General features: G+C 47.0%; 5 protein-coding genes across 6 annotated transcripts in view; 2 read left to right on the top strand and 3 right to left on the bottom strand.

Annotated features, from left to right (window-relative positions):
• BDBG_01016 (protein arginine N-methyltransferase 5) overlaps positions 1-3,286 on the bottom strand; it is a 5,199-nt gene extending 1,913 nt beyond the window's left edge. Inside the window, exons 1-4 of the mRNA XM_031720151.1 lie at positions 2,608-3,286; positions 1,913-2,537; positions 950-1,783; positions 206-891 (exon numbers count right to left, since the gene is read on the bottom strand). Coding sequence (XP_031576196.1) covers positions 206-891; positions 950-1,783; positions 1,913-2,537; positions 2,608-2,715 — 2,253 coding nt within the window. The 5' untranslated portion in view covers positions 2,716-3,286. The remainder of the gene's footprint in view (positions 1-205; positions 892-949; positions 1,784-1,912; positions 2,538-2,607) is intronic.
• A 32-nt stretch (positions 3,287-3,318) lies between these two features.
• BDBG_01015 (pre-mRNA-splicing factor ATP-dependent RNA helicase PRP43) lies at positions 3,319-7,526 on the top strand. Its single transcript, XM_002628061.2, has 3 exons — positions 3,319-3,652; positions 3,714-5,583; positions 5,684-7,526. The coding sequence occupies exons 1-3, from the start codon at positions 3,342-3,344 to the stop codon at positions 5,810-5,812; spliced, it is 2,310 nt and encodes a 769-aa protein (XP_002628107.2). The 5' UTR covers positions 3,319-3,341; the 3' UTR covers positions 5,813-7,526.
• Positions 6,239-9,704, bottom strand: BDBG_01014 (uncharacterized protein). The gene has a single exon (XM_031720150.1). The coding sequence runs from the start codon at positions 9,406-9,408 to the stop codon at positions 7,027-7,029; it is 2,382 nt and encodes a 793-aa protein (XP_031576195.1). The 5' UTR covers positions 9,409-9,704; the 3' UTR covers positions 6,239-7,026.
• Positions 9,705-9,708: 4 nt separating this feature from the next.
• BDBG_01013 lies at positions 9,709-12,487 on the top strand. Of its 2 annotated transcripts, XM_031720149.1 has the most exons (3): positions 9,801-10,005; positions 10,164-10,253; positions 10,324-11,652. In XM_031720149.1, the coding sequence occupies exons 2-3, from the start codon at positions 10,247-10,249 to the stop codon at positions 10,812-10,814; spliced, it is 498 nt and encodes a 165-aa protein (XP_031576194.1). In that variant the 5' UTR covers positions 9,801-10,005; positions 10,164-10,246; the 3' UTR covers positions 10,815-11,652. The 2 variants fall into 2 exon arrangements, with proteins under 2 accessions (XP_002628105.1, XP_031576194.1); XM_002628059.2 differs by having other exon boundaries at positions 9,709-10,253; positions 10,324-12,487.
• On the bottom strand, positions 10,857-12,769 carry BDBG_01012 (tRNA wybutosine-synthesizing protein 2). Its single transcript, XM_002628058.2, has one exon. It carries the CDS (start codon positions 12,644-12,646, stop codon positions 11,123-11,125), a length of 1,524 nt encoding a protein of 507 aa, XP_002628104.1. The 5' UTR covers positions 12,647-12,769; the 3' UTR covers positions 10,857-11,122.
• Between the last annotated feature and the right edge of the window lie 405 nt (positions 12,770-13,174).

The following is a 13,174-nucleotide window of genomic DNA, read 5'->3' as shown; positions in this document are numbered from 1 at the left end:
GGATATGTTTTTTACTGAGCACAATTATCATTTAATCACTGTCGCATGGCACTACAATTACAGTAGAGGGTCGAAGAGAGAAGCCAGATGTATGCGATACACAATAGTGAATTATTTCTCGGCGGTACTCTCAGCTCAGTTTGGGGAGGGGAGGGGAGGAAACTAATTAAGATAATAAATAATAGTAGAAATATGTTTGACATACCTTGAGCGGAAAGTATATCGGGAACCAACTAATCATGCCAGCGCTCTTCGCGTCCATCGTCACTGGATTCGTCGATAGCTCAACACCCTCATATAGAACTGTCTCGAAGTAGCCGGCTAGGCCATGGCATGTGCCCCGTTCCCGGCAGGGAAATGTCAATCTGGTTCGTCGAACGTTGTGTTCGTTGGAAATTGTCGATGAAAGCGGGGAGTGGGGGGGAATATTGGCGTTGGGATGCGAGAACGACCAGGCTGATTGGATGATTGGCGTTGGTGGTTCAACGAGCGGTGATGGCGATGTGGTTCCACCACCTGGAGTACTCTGACCTCCTCCGGCTCCGCTTGTCGGTTTGCTAGCACCGGTGCTTTTCGTTGGTGCTGCGGGTTGTTGTTGGATAGTGGAGAGGAAATCGAACGCATGTAACATAACGACATAGGGAGTTTCTGGCGCTGCGGGATTGGTGATTGATTGGTTGGTAACGTCTGCATGGAGGCGTGGGGATGAAATGGGTGAAAGGTGTGCAGAGTATGACGCTGGGATCGAAATTCCATTAACAGGGTTGAGTAGATGGGTGACGCCGTCCAAGCATTCCGGGGATAACTCATTGTCTCCAAACGACCCAAGTAGCTCTGAAACTAATATATCTATTGGTGTGTGGATAATTTTGGGTGGCTCGTTGGAATCTCCTGGAACCTTTTTTAGTCTCTGTTGCATGTTTCCCACAATGGAGCTTGGGATGCTTACCAGACACGGGTGCTAAACGGTGCGGCCCCTTCCAACTGCGCATATCTGATTTCACCAAGTTCACACAGCCACCCCACAAGCTCTCGTTGTGTCTTTGTAATAAAACAAAGGCGTTAGGATTTTTCTCCACAACCCAAATTTCAATGGCAACGCCTGTTTCAACGCTCGCGCGAATAGCTCGGGTTACCAGAGGACCTCGACCAGCGCCAACTACAGCAACGACCACATGTCCCTCTGGGTGGCAAGTTGGTTTCCCCTGTTCCGCCCAATCCTTCAACGCCTTGGCAATTGCACGCTCATACCATTCATATTTAATGGGATCTTTCTCGAACACCTCATAAGTTATGCTTTCCAAGTTAACGGTAAGGGGTTGGAGAGGAGCCTGTAAATAATCTTGATACCCAATTCCAAATCGCTCCATAGGAGTCCGAGCAGGCTGTTTCTGTTGGAGATTCCTCATATAGGACAGGTGAGGGGTTGGGTCAAAATTCTTCTTGTTTGAGCCTGATTTGAAGTGTTGGTGCGCCTCCGCGGGAGTAGGAGCGTCTTTATCCGACTCAACTTTAGAGCTGATTGTCCGGGTGGACTCTGTCTCTGAACCTGCTTGGCCAACCTCAAGACCAGCAATTGGGCCAACGTCGCACAAGATAATCCATGGCGGAGTACGGAGTCGCATCATCCGAGAAATCATGGCCTGGTGGGCTTTGGACAAGACTGGGTAGCCTTTCTGGTTCTTGATGAATGACGACCCTGCGATTGTGAGGATGTGGACCTGTTCAGAATGCCATCGTGACTGTACAGACATGGGCGGAAGATGCTTTGGGATTGATAACGCTGTTCCATCCAAATCAGTAAAAATTTCCCGCAAAGCAATTGCCTCATTTCACGGTCACACCACTGGGTTTAAAGTTGTGCTAAGGGACATATGAGAAATAGCAATAATATATATTTTTTTATTCTTACCTACAAAAAGTCTCGAATGATATCTACACAATTTCCTGATGACGTCCCAAGCTTCCCATGTACCGAATAAATCCAACTTAGGAGCCAGATCGTCTCTTGCGCTGAGATATTCCGCCCTAGCAAAGGGGGCGAGGTCACCAACATCGTTTGTTTCCAGGTCTGGATTATCTACCATACTAAACCAGATGTGCACTTGTATGTAGAGCCCGACGTTCAAAACATCCTGAACGGCGCGAGCATAGTACATCAGGCCTTCCCCATGCACGTTTCCATGGTGTAATCTTGGGCCGGGGATAATAACGAAACTGACGCCACAAAACGCTGCATAGGAAATCTCCAGGCTCAATATTTGGCGGGATATATCCGCTATCAACGGATCTGGCGAGCAGAGATCTATCCAAGAACTAGTGACACCAACCAACTGACTTGTGGACTCATTCGGGGTCAAGAAGGTATCTTCGGGCAAAAGTGGTGGTATCGTCACAGGGCTAGTATTATGCGACGTTCCCAAAGTTAAAGTAGCATCGCAAACCGGTGGACGGGAGTCGGATAGATGGGTAGAGAGCAATGTGAGGATACGGGAATGGAAAACCGGAGTTGTGATAGGGGTTGTGAGCAGATCGTACTGAGTAGGTAATTAGCAAATGGGAGTGCAAATGTGAAGTGCAAACACATAGGTTTACCAAAATACGTACATTACCCTCTTGCGCCAACTGGACTAGCTGAGGCGATACCGGCACAGTCCGTCGGGTTTCATGTTGTCCAATGCAAAAAGCCGGGGCCAAATCACCGTGAGGCTCCATAGTGCAACAATCGAACGGCAGCAGGCTATCAGCTAGAAAGTTGTAGTAACTGGGCGGGAAGAGCGCATATATAGCTAGCCAGTGCGCAAAACTAGAAAACTTTTAAAAAAGAAATAACAAATACTGAAAATCAAAGCATTAAGGACTTGCAATTCAATTCTATTAGCTAGGAGGGGTTGTATAAAGCAAGGGAAAACATTAAAATAGGTCTGGGAAAAAGGAAGATTAAACAAAAATCAAGCATCCATTATGGTTCAATTGCGCTTCATCCCCTGGGTGAGAGCAGTATATTTCGATGGAAGCGAGGAAAGGAGCGACAACCCACAGGGTTCCGCCGTGGATGAAGATGTTGAAGCAGCCGAAGTTGAAGTTTTTCTCGGTTGTTTGGAAGTTTTTGAATATTTAATAAGTTAGAGTGAAGCGTGAGGCTGTTTGTTGCGAGGCCAAAAGGGGAAGTTTAGGCGAAGCAGCTCTCGGTTAAACCTGCTCTTGTTGGCGTCTGGGTTTATCTTTTTTTTCCCGGTTGGCTCTCAGCATTCTCAGCATACAACACAACAACCGTCCAATTTCCATCTCGGTGCGTGCGCAATCCCGCAGACCCTCGAGAATCCGCCGCGTTGGAACTGATGACTATGGCCGACAATCGCCCCGACGGCGACAGTGCTGCCCGTGCGAAAAAGAGACAAAAGACGGAGCCCACAGACATGGATCCCCGACAGAATAAGTACCTTGCGCATTGGTATGAGAACGAGGCCGCTGGAAATAGCTATTCTACTAAGTGCTCGATCCTCGACGGATTCGAGCGACACAAAACAACAGCTGCTATGGCCAGGGAAGCGGAGGACTCTTTACTGAACCCTTTTAATGGTAAAGCGCTCTCAAATAAGTATTTCTCGATTTTGCAAACACGAAGGGATCTGCCCGTTCATGCTCAGAGGTACGTTTTGCACTCTATCATACAGGAGTTTCAGGCTGGCTAATGATGATGTCTGCTGCAGAGATGAGTTCTTACGACTGTACCAGAAATCCCAGATCCTCGTCTTTGTCGGTGAGACCGGTTCGGGAAAAACCACACAGATCCCTCAGTTCGTACTCTTCGACGATTTACCCCATAAACGAGGGAAGCTTGTGGCGTGTACCCAACCCAGGCGAGTTGCAGCCATGTCCGTTGCAGAGCGAGTTGCAGCGGAGATGGACGTGAAACTTGGCGAGGAAGTCGGTTACAGCATTCGTTTCGAGGATATGACCAGCCAGAAAACCATTTTGAAGTACATGACGGACGGTATGTTGTTGAGGGAAGCGATGCACGATCACGATCTTAAACGCTATAGCACCATCATCTTGGACGAGGCCCACGAGAGAACAATGGCTACCGATGTGCTCATGGGTCTGCTTAAAGAAGTCGTTCAGCGCCGCCCAGATCTCAAATTGATTATCATGTCGGCCACTCTAGATGCCCAAAAATTCCAACGGTACTTTTGTGATGCGCCACTCCTCGCGGTCCCTGGACGGACCCACCCTGTCGAAATCTTTTATACACCGGAGCCAGAACAAGATTACGTCGAGGCTGCAATTCGTACCGTTTTGCAAATTCACGCCAACGAGCCAGAGGGTGATATCCTTCTGTTCCTGACTGGAGAGGAGGAGATCGAAGATTCCGTGCGGAAGATATCGCTTGAGGTAGATGAAATGATCCGAGAAGCCGATGCAGGACCTATGAGAGTATATCCCCTCTATGGAAGCCTCCCCCCCGCGCAACAGCAACGCATTTTTGACCCTGCGCCTCCACCTCGCAAGGAAGGAGGGCGACCCGGACGGAAGTGTATTGTGTCGACCAATATCGCTGAAACCTCCCTGACCATCGACGGTATCGTGTATGTCGTGGATCCTGGATTTTCAAAGCAGAAAGTTTACAACCCCCGCATCCGTGTCGAGTCACTTTTGGTATCGCCAATTTCCAAAGCTTCAGCGCAACAGCGTGCTGGTCGTGCTGGTCGTACACGTCCCGGAAAGTGTTTCAGACTGTATACCGAGAGCGCATTTAAGAAGGAACTTATCGAGCAGACGTACCCTGAAATTCTTCGCTCCAACTTGTCCTCCACAGTGTTGGATCTGAAGAAGCTTGGAATCGACGACCTTGTCCACTTCGATCTCATGGATCCCCCTGCCCCGGAAACCCTCATGCGCGCCCTAGAAGAATTAAACTATCTAGCTTGCTTGGATGACGAGGGAAATCTTACACCTCTAGGCCGTCTTGCATCTGAATTTCCACTAGACCCTGCTCTAGCCGTGATGCTGATCAGCTCCCCGGAATTCTACTGTTCCAACGAGATTCTCTCCATTACGTCTCTCCTTTCCGTCCCACAAATATTCGTCCGTCCCGCCTCCCAAAGGAAGCGCGCCGATGAAATGAAGAACCTCTTCGCACACCCTGACGGTGACCACCTTACGCTTTTGAACGCCTACCACGCGTTCAAGGGTCCCGAAGCCCAATCCAACCCACGACAATGGTGTCATGATCATTTCCTTTCCCTCCGTGCCCTCCAGTCCGCCGATAACGTTCGACAGCAGCTACAGCGTATCATGGAGCGGGAAGAAATCGAACTCGTGTCTACCCCATTCGAAGACAAAAAATATTACGAAAACATCCGTCGTGCCCTCGTGGCCGGTTTCTTCATGCAGGTCGCTAAGAAAGAGAGCCAGGGGAAGAATCTCTACCGGACTGTCAAGGACAACAATGAGCCAGTGCTGTTGCACCCTAGTAGTGTCCTGGGTCACGAAGCGGAGTGGATATTGTATAATGAATTTGTTCTTACGACAAAGAGCTATGTTAGGACGGTGACTGCAGTGAAGGGAGAGTGGCTTTTGGTAAGTTTTCCGGCCTGTTATACGATCCACATGCGGACCACTTCCTTCACATATTCCCCACTCATTCTTTATCACCAATACTAATATCTTTCACTCGTAGGATATCGCCCCAATATACTACGATATATCCGGCTTCCCCAAAGGCGAGATTCGCTCCGCCTTGATCCGCGCGGCGGAACGGCTTTCTCGAAAGGAGAAGATGCGCGCCGACAAGGTAAAGAGATACTAACAAAATAAAACACGGATCTCGTTCATTTCTCCTCGCAAATCCTTTACATACTCCATTCCATACCTATTACAAAACATATGTTCGCTGATATGAGCGGCAGCCGCGCGTGGGTTATTTTCCTTATTTACCTGTTAAAATATGGACGAGAAGGAAAGAAAGGGTCTTAGAATTATGGGTATACATACTGCTTGTTTTCAAAAAGGCTTGTGTGTTTTGTTTTTTAAGTATCAGAAATACGGAGTCCATCTTCTTTTTTATTCTTCAATTTTGTGGTTTCCTGCCTTTATGAAGTTTCTCCTGGATCTCTACAAAGCCTTCTCGCCGTGGATTTTATCTTTTTTCTCTCCCGCAGGTCTTCACTCGGCGAATACCATTTCTAGATTACATATATAGAAGCCTTTTCATATTGAAAACGATTCCCTCCTACGTTCCTATACGTTGCGTTATAACATAGAAACGGAAAGCAAGAGAACTACGTCGATCGCCGTCTCTTCATGTAGCTCGCAAACCAGAGAAGGATGATCATTGAACTAGGGCGATTCAAACCTAAGAAGAGAAGAGAGAATATGGATAAATTTGTTTTAGTGAGATATAGATATACTCCTCCACCTATTGTACAGTACATGCATAGACCAACCACACAGAACTCCCTCCCTATATATCCAACAATCAGAGTGGCAGAAGATTACATTACCCTCTCTTCCCTATCATACTCCGTGTGAGATTTGCAACCGGTTCCGAGCTAAATCAAGTCTAGGAATGATAGATTGGTGTCAAAAATAGTGAAACGTAAAGAAAAAAAAGAAAAGAAAAAGGGTACGTCGAGTCAAGAAGTACTAGCACTATTATGCCCTTCAACCAGGTTAAAAAGGGAAGACCTGGTGGGTTAGGGGATGGTAGGGAATGAAATTGAGGATTTGGGAAAAAGCATATGTTCGTAAGGGTGCTTAGTGAGCTACGGAATGACCATGGCATGGCTGTTTTGATGGCGGTTTTTGAAACAAGACATCTCTTATCTTCACTCTTCAATCCAAGGTGATAAACTAGGATGTCGTGAAATCCATATCATGACTTCGAGCTTTTCGATTTCAGTCGTCGTTGCCGGACGTTGTCATCTGAACAAGGCTTTCTTCGTATGTATTTGTATTCGTGGATGTAGGATGATCGCATAAATGCGCAAAGTCTGGTGTTTCACGGATGTAAAAATCCAGTCATCAACTCTCCAGCAATTCAACCCTTCTCTCGATTGGCGCCCCTGAAGTGTGAATGTGAAGGCCAGATTCGTCCACTTCGCGCTGCAAGTCTCCAATAATTTTCTGAGAAAGCGCGAGCGAATAGAATAGTGAACCGCAAGCTTCCTCCGGGAGCAATCCTGTTTTGGATTCTGCAGCTGGTAATTCAGAAGCATGAACCCGAAGCTCGTGCTCATTTAGCTCCCGCTGGAAGTCAAGAATGGTCCTTTTAGAGACTCCCAGCGAATGGAACAATGACCGGTAGTCCTCCTGGAAACGTCTTCTTCTCATCTCTTCGGTAGATTGTGGAGCTTTTACACGTTCTTCTTCCGGTTTCCTCAGAAAGAATCTTACTATGTTCTTTTCAGCTGGTCCCTCATCGGGCTGGCTATTCTGGGCCTGGGGATGTTCGGCCTTACGGCGTGAACTTCGAGCCAAATCCCCTGCTTCTTTCGGCTTGGTCGATCGCAACTCATCGTTCGCAGGATAAGGTCTACTACCAGATGTTGGGTCACGATCCTGCGATTCAGAAATCTGGCCCGCATGCCGCACATCGAAACTCCTTTCGACCCGTTCCCGAGATTGTTGGAGATTATTCGACGGCGTTTGTTCACTGTACTCGATCGTCACTCGTATACTTTGCTCTATTTGTTTTGCGAAATCGTAGCATCGCTGCCCCAAAGGCCTACTGGCGGGAATATCTGTGGAAGCGTGCTCGGCAGCCGTGCTCCACTGTTTTAGAGCCGCTTTAACTGAGCTCCGAAGATCTCTCTTGTTGTAACTTGGTCTCCAATCTATTCCAGTCTCCACAGCAGCTTTGACGATAGCTTCAGAGAGTTCATTCTTTCCGCACGAGTTGCAGAAGGCCACCATGTAGAGGATTAATCGGTTAATGGCGTTTCCAAAATGAGCTTTTGTAGACATAATGAAAGCGACGGATCGTAACAGAATGTAGCCACCCTTTCGCCAGTTCGGTGATACCGTGTAAAATCGAAGGTAAGAACCCAAGACCTGAGCTCCTTCATTGTAGCCAGATTCTCGAAGGATATGGAGGTAGGCGTCAGCGTTTTGGGGCTGGTTGAAACTAAGACTAGCAGAGATGAGAGCACTCATCACAAATGGGTGACGAGGCTTTGGTGGAACGGCAACTTGAACGTCTCCAACACTGACTGTTTCCCATAACACGGGTATATTCACAGGAAAACTGTTCCCCTGGAGTAAGCGTAGGAGGCCGTCGAAACCGAAGAGATCCTTGGTTTTGTTGAAAAAGTTTATAGCGGAAACAATGACAGGAGGAGTCATCCTGATCCTGTTAGGAAATAGGGAGTCGATAACCATCTTTACAAGATCGTTATGTTTAGATCGTGTAAATTGCGTAATCATCAGTTCAACAGTCTGCGCCAAAATCGGTTCCTCCGATGCCAGTAAATTCTCAGAGGCTATTAAAAGTAACCTCTGGAGGGAAATATTTTTTCGATTATATGATTCAAAGGCGGCTTGGAGATTATTGTGTAATTCCTGGCGTTCTTGTTGAAGGGCTGACTGCTCTTGAATCGTTATATTTTTCACCAGATCATCGTATGATTCGTCCCTCCGAAACCTCAGGCGAGTGATCCGCCTTTTTAGCGCGTGCAATTCGATAAGATAGTCTTGGGTTTTAAATTTAGGGTGGTCAAACTCTTCCCCATAATCTGCAACCACTTCGCCGTATGAATGAGCGATGCTGGGTCGAAGGAGCAATTTTATGGCAAGTTGCCGTATTGCAAGGAGTTGAATCGCTCTTTCTCGAAGAACATCTTGCCCAGCTAAATCATACTGTCTCTGAAAACGTTCATTTTCGTCCGTTGGATCTCTCTTCTTGGCTGACCCCTTTTCAAAAACGTCTGTGATCATTTCCGGTCGGTCTTTAAATGCGGGCGGTTCCTGGTATTCAGAGCGCTCAATTGGGAAGGAGCCTACACCTTGATACTTTTCAATTGACGCAGAGCTCTTTGTCGCAGTAGCAGCAACTGTGCTGTATTGCCTTCGTTGCAATGGAAGAGGAAGCTGCCGCACTTTTCTCCGGACAGCAAGCCCATTCAGTATCCGAAGTTCCTCGATGCGCAATTGCTCCACCTCCTCTTTCACAGCTTCAATTTTCTTTTCCAATTCAGTCCGTCGTTTAGTTTTCGCATCTGCGTCGAACATCACGGCTGTTGCAAAGATAGCGGAATAAAGCAGTGTGACGGAGTTGCCGATGTAGAGCCTCCGCCGGCTGGCAGCAGTGCCAGATTGTCCAGCAACAGCATTGGAGCCGCTGCGCAGACAGGAGACACATCGACATGACCCAGTCGACAGGGCAGTTCTAGACCAGAGACTTTGCATTATATCTATATCGGCATCATTGAAGGGCGGGAATGGAGAGGAGGGGTTTTTGCGAGAAATTAGAGGGCAAGGTGGGTCACTCGAGAGTCGTTCTCCGGGTAGAGATTCCGCCGAATTGAATCCAGGAGACCTTTAAAGGTCGTTGCCTTTCGTAGTATCAGAGATAGCTGGCAGGAGCAAGGCGATTGAGCGGCATTGAAAGTCGCGTTGCGCGCTGTAAGGTGAGATAGTTAGAAAGTTGGTATTTACATGCGGTGATGTCGGGATCGTGGGCGGATTGAGTTCCGGTTGACATTGGCGCTCGTGGGATAGGTGATGCAAACAATGCAAATACTTTGACATGCTGAGGACAAATACACCGGCAATACCATAGGGACCATACACATACATACACACTCACCTGGTTATTCTATATGTTAGTTATATGCTTGAAAATTTACCTTACTTACATGCAGATTCGCTTATATAGTAATCAACAAATGCTATAGTGAGTTATCTTTTTGATTGAGAGCTAAAATAGAACGCTTCTTACACACGAGGAACATTCCTATCGTGGCAATCGCTGCTTGTACAGTTAAATATGTACGGAGAATACTAGTACGTGGTATCAGCCAACACCTTTGCTGTTAACAACATTATCATATGGAATAAGGAGACACAACACACCGTGAAATCTACGTCGCTATAACTACGCGGCTTTGGTTTGTGCTCACTACGGGATTCTGACATCTGCAACATGATTCGGTTTCTATTAGCATTCCTAGCAGTGACAAGGTTATGTCTCGCGCATGGATCTCACGACGATGCTGGTGATGTTACAGACTGGGCGACACGACACATGATAGGTAAGCGGGATCATATAACTATCGCTGTGGAATGCAGGGAGCTTAGTTGCTGATTGCGGAATAAATCTAGAGGAACATCACATCTCCAACTTTGACCCTGGTTCGTTTTTCATGCTTCACGACTACGACGACTCAGGAGTTTGGACAGTGGACGAAGTTCGCAGAACTTACGGACTTGACGACAAGTCGAACGCCCACCTGGCAGAAGAGCGCAAACAGCAGATCCTCAAGGAGATATTCAGCATCTTCGACCCCCAGAAAACGGGTGTTATATCGCAGCACGAATGGATGCGCCTGTCTCGCGAGGGAAAGAGGCTGCCAGACTTTGGCACGGGACCGGGACATCATGGCGACTTGGAATACGAATATGAGATACACCATTTTGAGAAATACCACGGCGACGGAGCAACGGAGGAAGACCTAACGCACCCCGAGGACATTGAACACTTTCGGCAACATGACCATGCCGAGGACGCTCAGATTCGACTAGCCAATCTCCAAAAAATGGTCATCGTGGAAACTAACATTCCTGCCAAGTTCCTTAAGAGCCCGTCGGCATAGTCGACATTCAGCGCCTATATTTTCCACTATATTTGTTGTATATTCTGGGTTTTCTTGTCTTTTTTGCTTTAGCGACACCGTTATTTACGGGGCCGCCATACTTGAAACGCATTAATGTCTTGTTTAGAAAGATACGAATGCACACGTTTGTGATATGGGTTTGAGTGAGATTTTCTGTAAACTATATTCCCATGCATTGTATGTTATTTTACGTTATCTCTTTTTTTCTTTCGTTGAATATACTCAGCATCAAAAAGAAGGGAATGGAGGTTTATAGATTTCATAATGTTGAATAGATATACTACGCATCAGGTTAATCTATTGCCCGATTCCAACCAGCCAGGGGAAGGTGGTATATAAACGTCAAAAACGCAATGCATCACGCCTGGGGCATATGTTTTAACTCTTTCCACATGGATACACTTCGCTGCTGGAATAGAAGAATGAGAGAACGATGATAGCTGTCCGCTACCTCGAGATGATCGGAGTAGAGAATTAATCTCTATAACAATATCCTCTTCCATCATCCTGATATCCTTCACATCCACATTTTCGTGAACATGTATCCAACCTCCCGCCTCCATATCCAGAACCCTCACAGCCCCATCCCATGCCGGCTTAGAAGTTGGTAATAGCCCAAGGTTAACATGCCGGATGCGCTTCCACATCTTCCTCTGCTGCAGTGCCTCTTTCAGCGCCCTCAACACATCCGCTGCAAACTTGTTATCGCCATGGAAAACTACCATACGATCTTCCTCTCTCAACTCCCTAACTAACCCGTCAATTCCCCCTTCTATCTCGCCCGTTTGCTTATCGACCTTGACCACCTTCACCCCCCATCCATTATCTTTACATCCCCTACATAACCCTTCAATCGACCACCCATTAATCTCCCAGCCCCATACCCTCCCGACCCCTCGCTTCAGGTACGAAAACACAAAGTAGCCAATGCCAGCATACATATCAACAACCGCAATATCCCCCACTCGCTGACCCAGTAGTCTCTTCCCCTCCACCTCCCCCTGTCCATCATCATCATCATCATCATCAAGCCCTGCAAACTGGGACTCAATCCCCAAAATCCTCGCCTTCTCCACAACATTCCCCCGACTAAACATGGAATGCAACGGCGCCCAAATCTGCACGATGCCACGATTCTGCACCGCACGAACCCACAACGCAGACTGCAACGCCGCCTCTGTTGGATAGGCTTCTTTTTCTTCAGCGTCTTCGCATTCTCCCCATACATCCTCATCACCATCATTACTCCCCGCCCCAAAATCCCCATACAAAGGCACCAACCCTGACGGGCTCCGAATACGATTCTCAACGCTAGGAGTGGCTGTCGTAGTCATAGTCGGAGCTATGGGCGCGTTCATCGCGATGTGCGTGATGCCCTTGGATGCAAAGGATGCAGCTATGCATGCATAAAGTTCCTGGCGCTGTATGTTGGATAGAGTACTGTAGAGCGCCGCCCACTCGGGTGGCGAGGAGAATGTGTTTGATGGTAGTAAAAGGAGAGGTGGGTAAATTGTGAATCTCTTTGGCAGGGGGATTGATAGTGAAACGGGATTAGGAGATGTATGTATATTGAGTTGGTGCCGGTGGTTCTTGAGATAGGTGAGTATTCCAGTTTGTAGAGGGTTGGAGATATTCTTTGGTTTAGGCGGGCGAGACGAGGATTTAGCAAGCTTGGTTGCTGGGGGGTAAGAGGTGGGAATATCTTCTTTTTGAATGTTCATAGCGTTCTCATTGACGTCGTCATTATCGTTCATAGTGGCATTTATCTGGACTATATCCTCATCTGGAGGTGTTCCGCTGGGGGATACCATTTGGCCAGGTGGGACAGTTGTTTCAACGTTTTTTATACACGTATGATCATGGCAGCCGTTCTGCACCGGAAAATTTATACTAACAAACGGGAGATAACGAAAACGAGTAAAATGTTATGTTTCTCAAAAATTACACTCGTACGGCGAAGTTTGGTTTCCATCGAACTTTATCAAGGAGGAAAAATATATGTTCTGCGCCAAGAATATCTCAATGAAATATTTATCGCCTGTCAGGGGGACAAACACATGAGGGCAAGATATCTATGGTATGTAGGCCCCATTTCAAAACAAAAATCATAAAAATCAAAAGGAGAATAAAAATATGTGAATAGAGACTCTTAGATTTCATCATCCAAAATTTGTTATGTATCCGTTGCATTTATACGCACAAACCCCAAAATTGTGAAAATCAACAAAAGCCAGCAAAAATAGGAGACGGCCAAATCACAAAGCATTAGTTAGTATATTTTCCATTATTGAGAATCAATTTTCGCAGGTTTCCTTCCGAGTTTCATTATCGTATTCCTG

This window comes from Blastomyces gilchristii (genome assembly GCF_000003855.2).
Source record: "Blastomyces gilchristii SLH14081 genomic scaffold supercont1.2, whole genome shotgun sequence".
NCBI lineage: Eukaryota > Fungi > Ascomycota > Eurotiomycetes > Onygenales > Ajellomycetaceae > Blastomyces > Blastomyces gilchristii.
The sequence above is the reverse complement of the archived record's forward strand: the minus strand, read 5'-3'. Positions and strand labels throughout refer to the sequence as shown.

Coding starts and splice junctions, on each gene's coding strand:
- BDBG_01015 (XM_002628061.2), top strand. CDS start 3,342: ATGACTATGGCCGACAATCGCCCCGACGGCGACAGTGCTGCCCGTGCG. Junction 3,653..3,713: donor CTGCCCGTTCATGCTCAGAG/GTACGTTTTGCA, acceptor TGTCTGCTGCAG/AGATGAGTTCTTACGACTGT. Junction 5,584..5,683: donor TGAAGGGAGAGTGGCTTTTG/GTAAGTTTTCCG, acceptor TTTCACTCGTAG/GATATCGCCCCAATATACTA.
- BDBG_01014 (XM_031720150.1), bottom strand. CDS start 9,408: ATGCAAAGTCTCTGGTCTAGAACTGCCCTGTCGACTGGGTCATGTCGA.
- BDBG_01013 (XM_002628059.2), top strand. CDS start 10,145: ATGATTCGGTTTCTATTAGCATTCCTAGCAGTGACAAGGTTATGTCTC. Junction 10,254..10,323: donor GGCGACACGACACATGATAG/GTAAGCGGGATC, acceptor GAATAAATCTAG/AGGAACATCACATCTCCAAC.
- BDBG_01012 (XM_002628058.2), bottom strand. CDS start 12,646: ATGGTATCCCCCAGCGGAACACCTCCAGATGAGGATATAGTCCAGATA.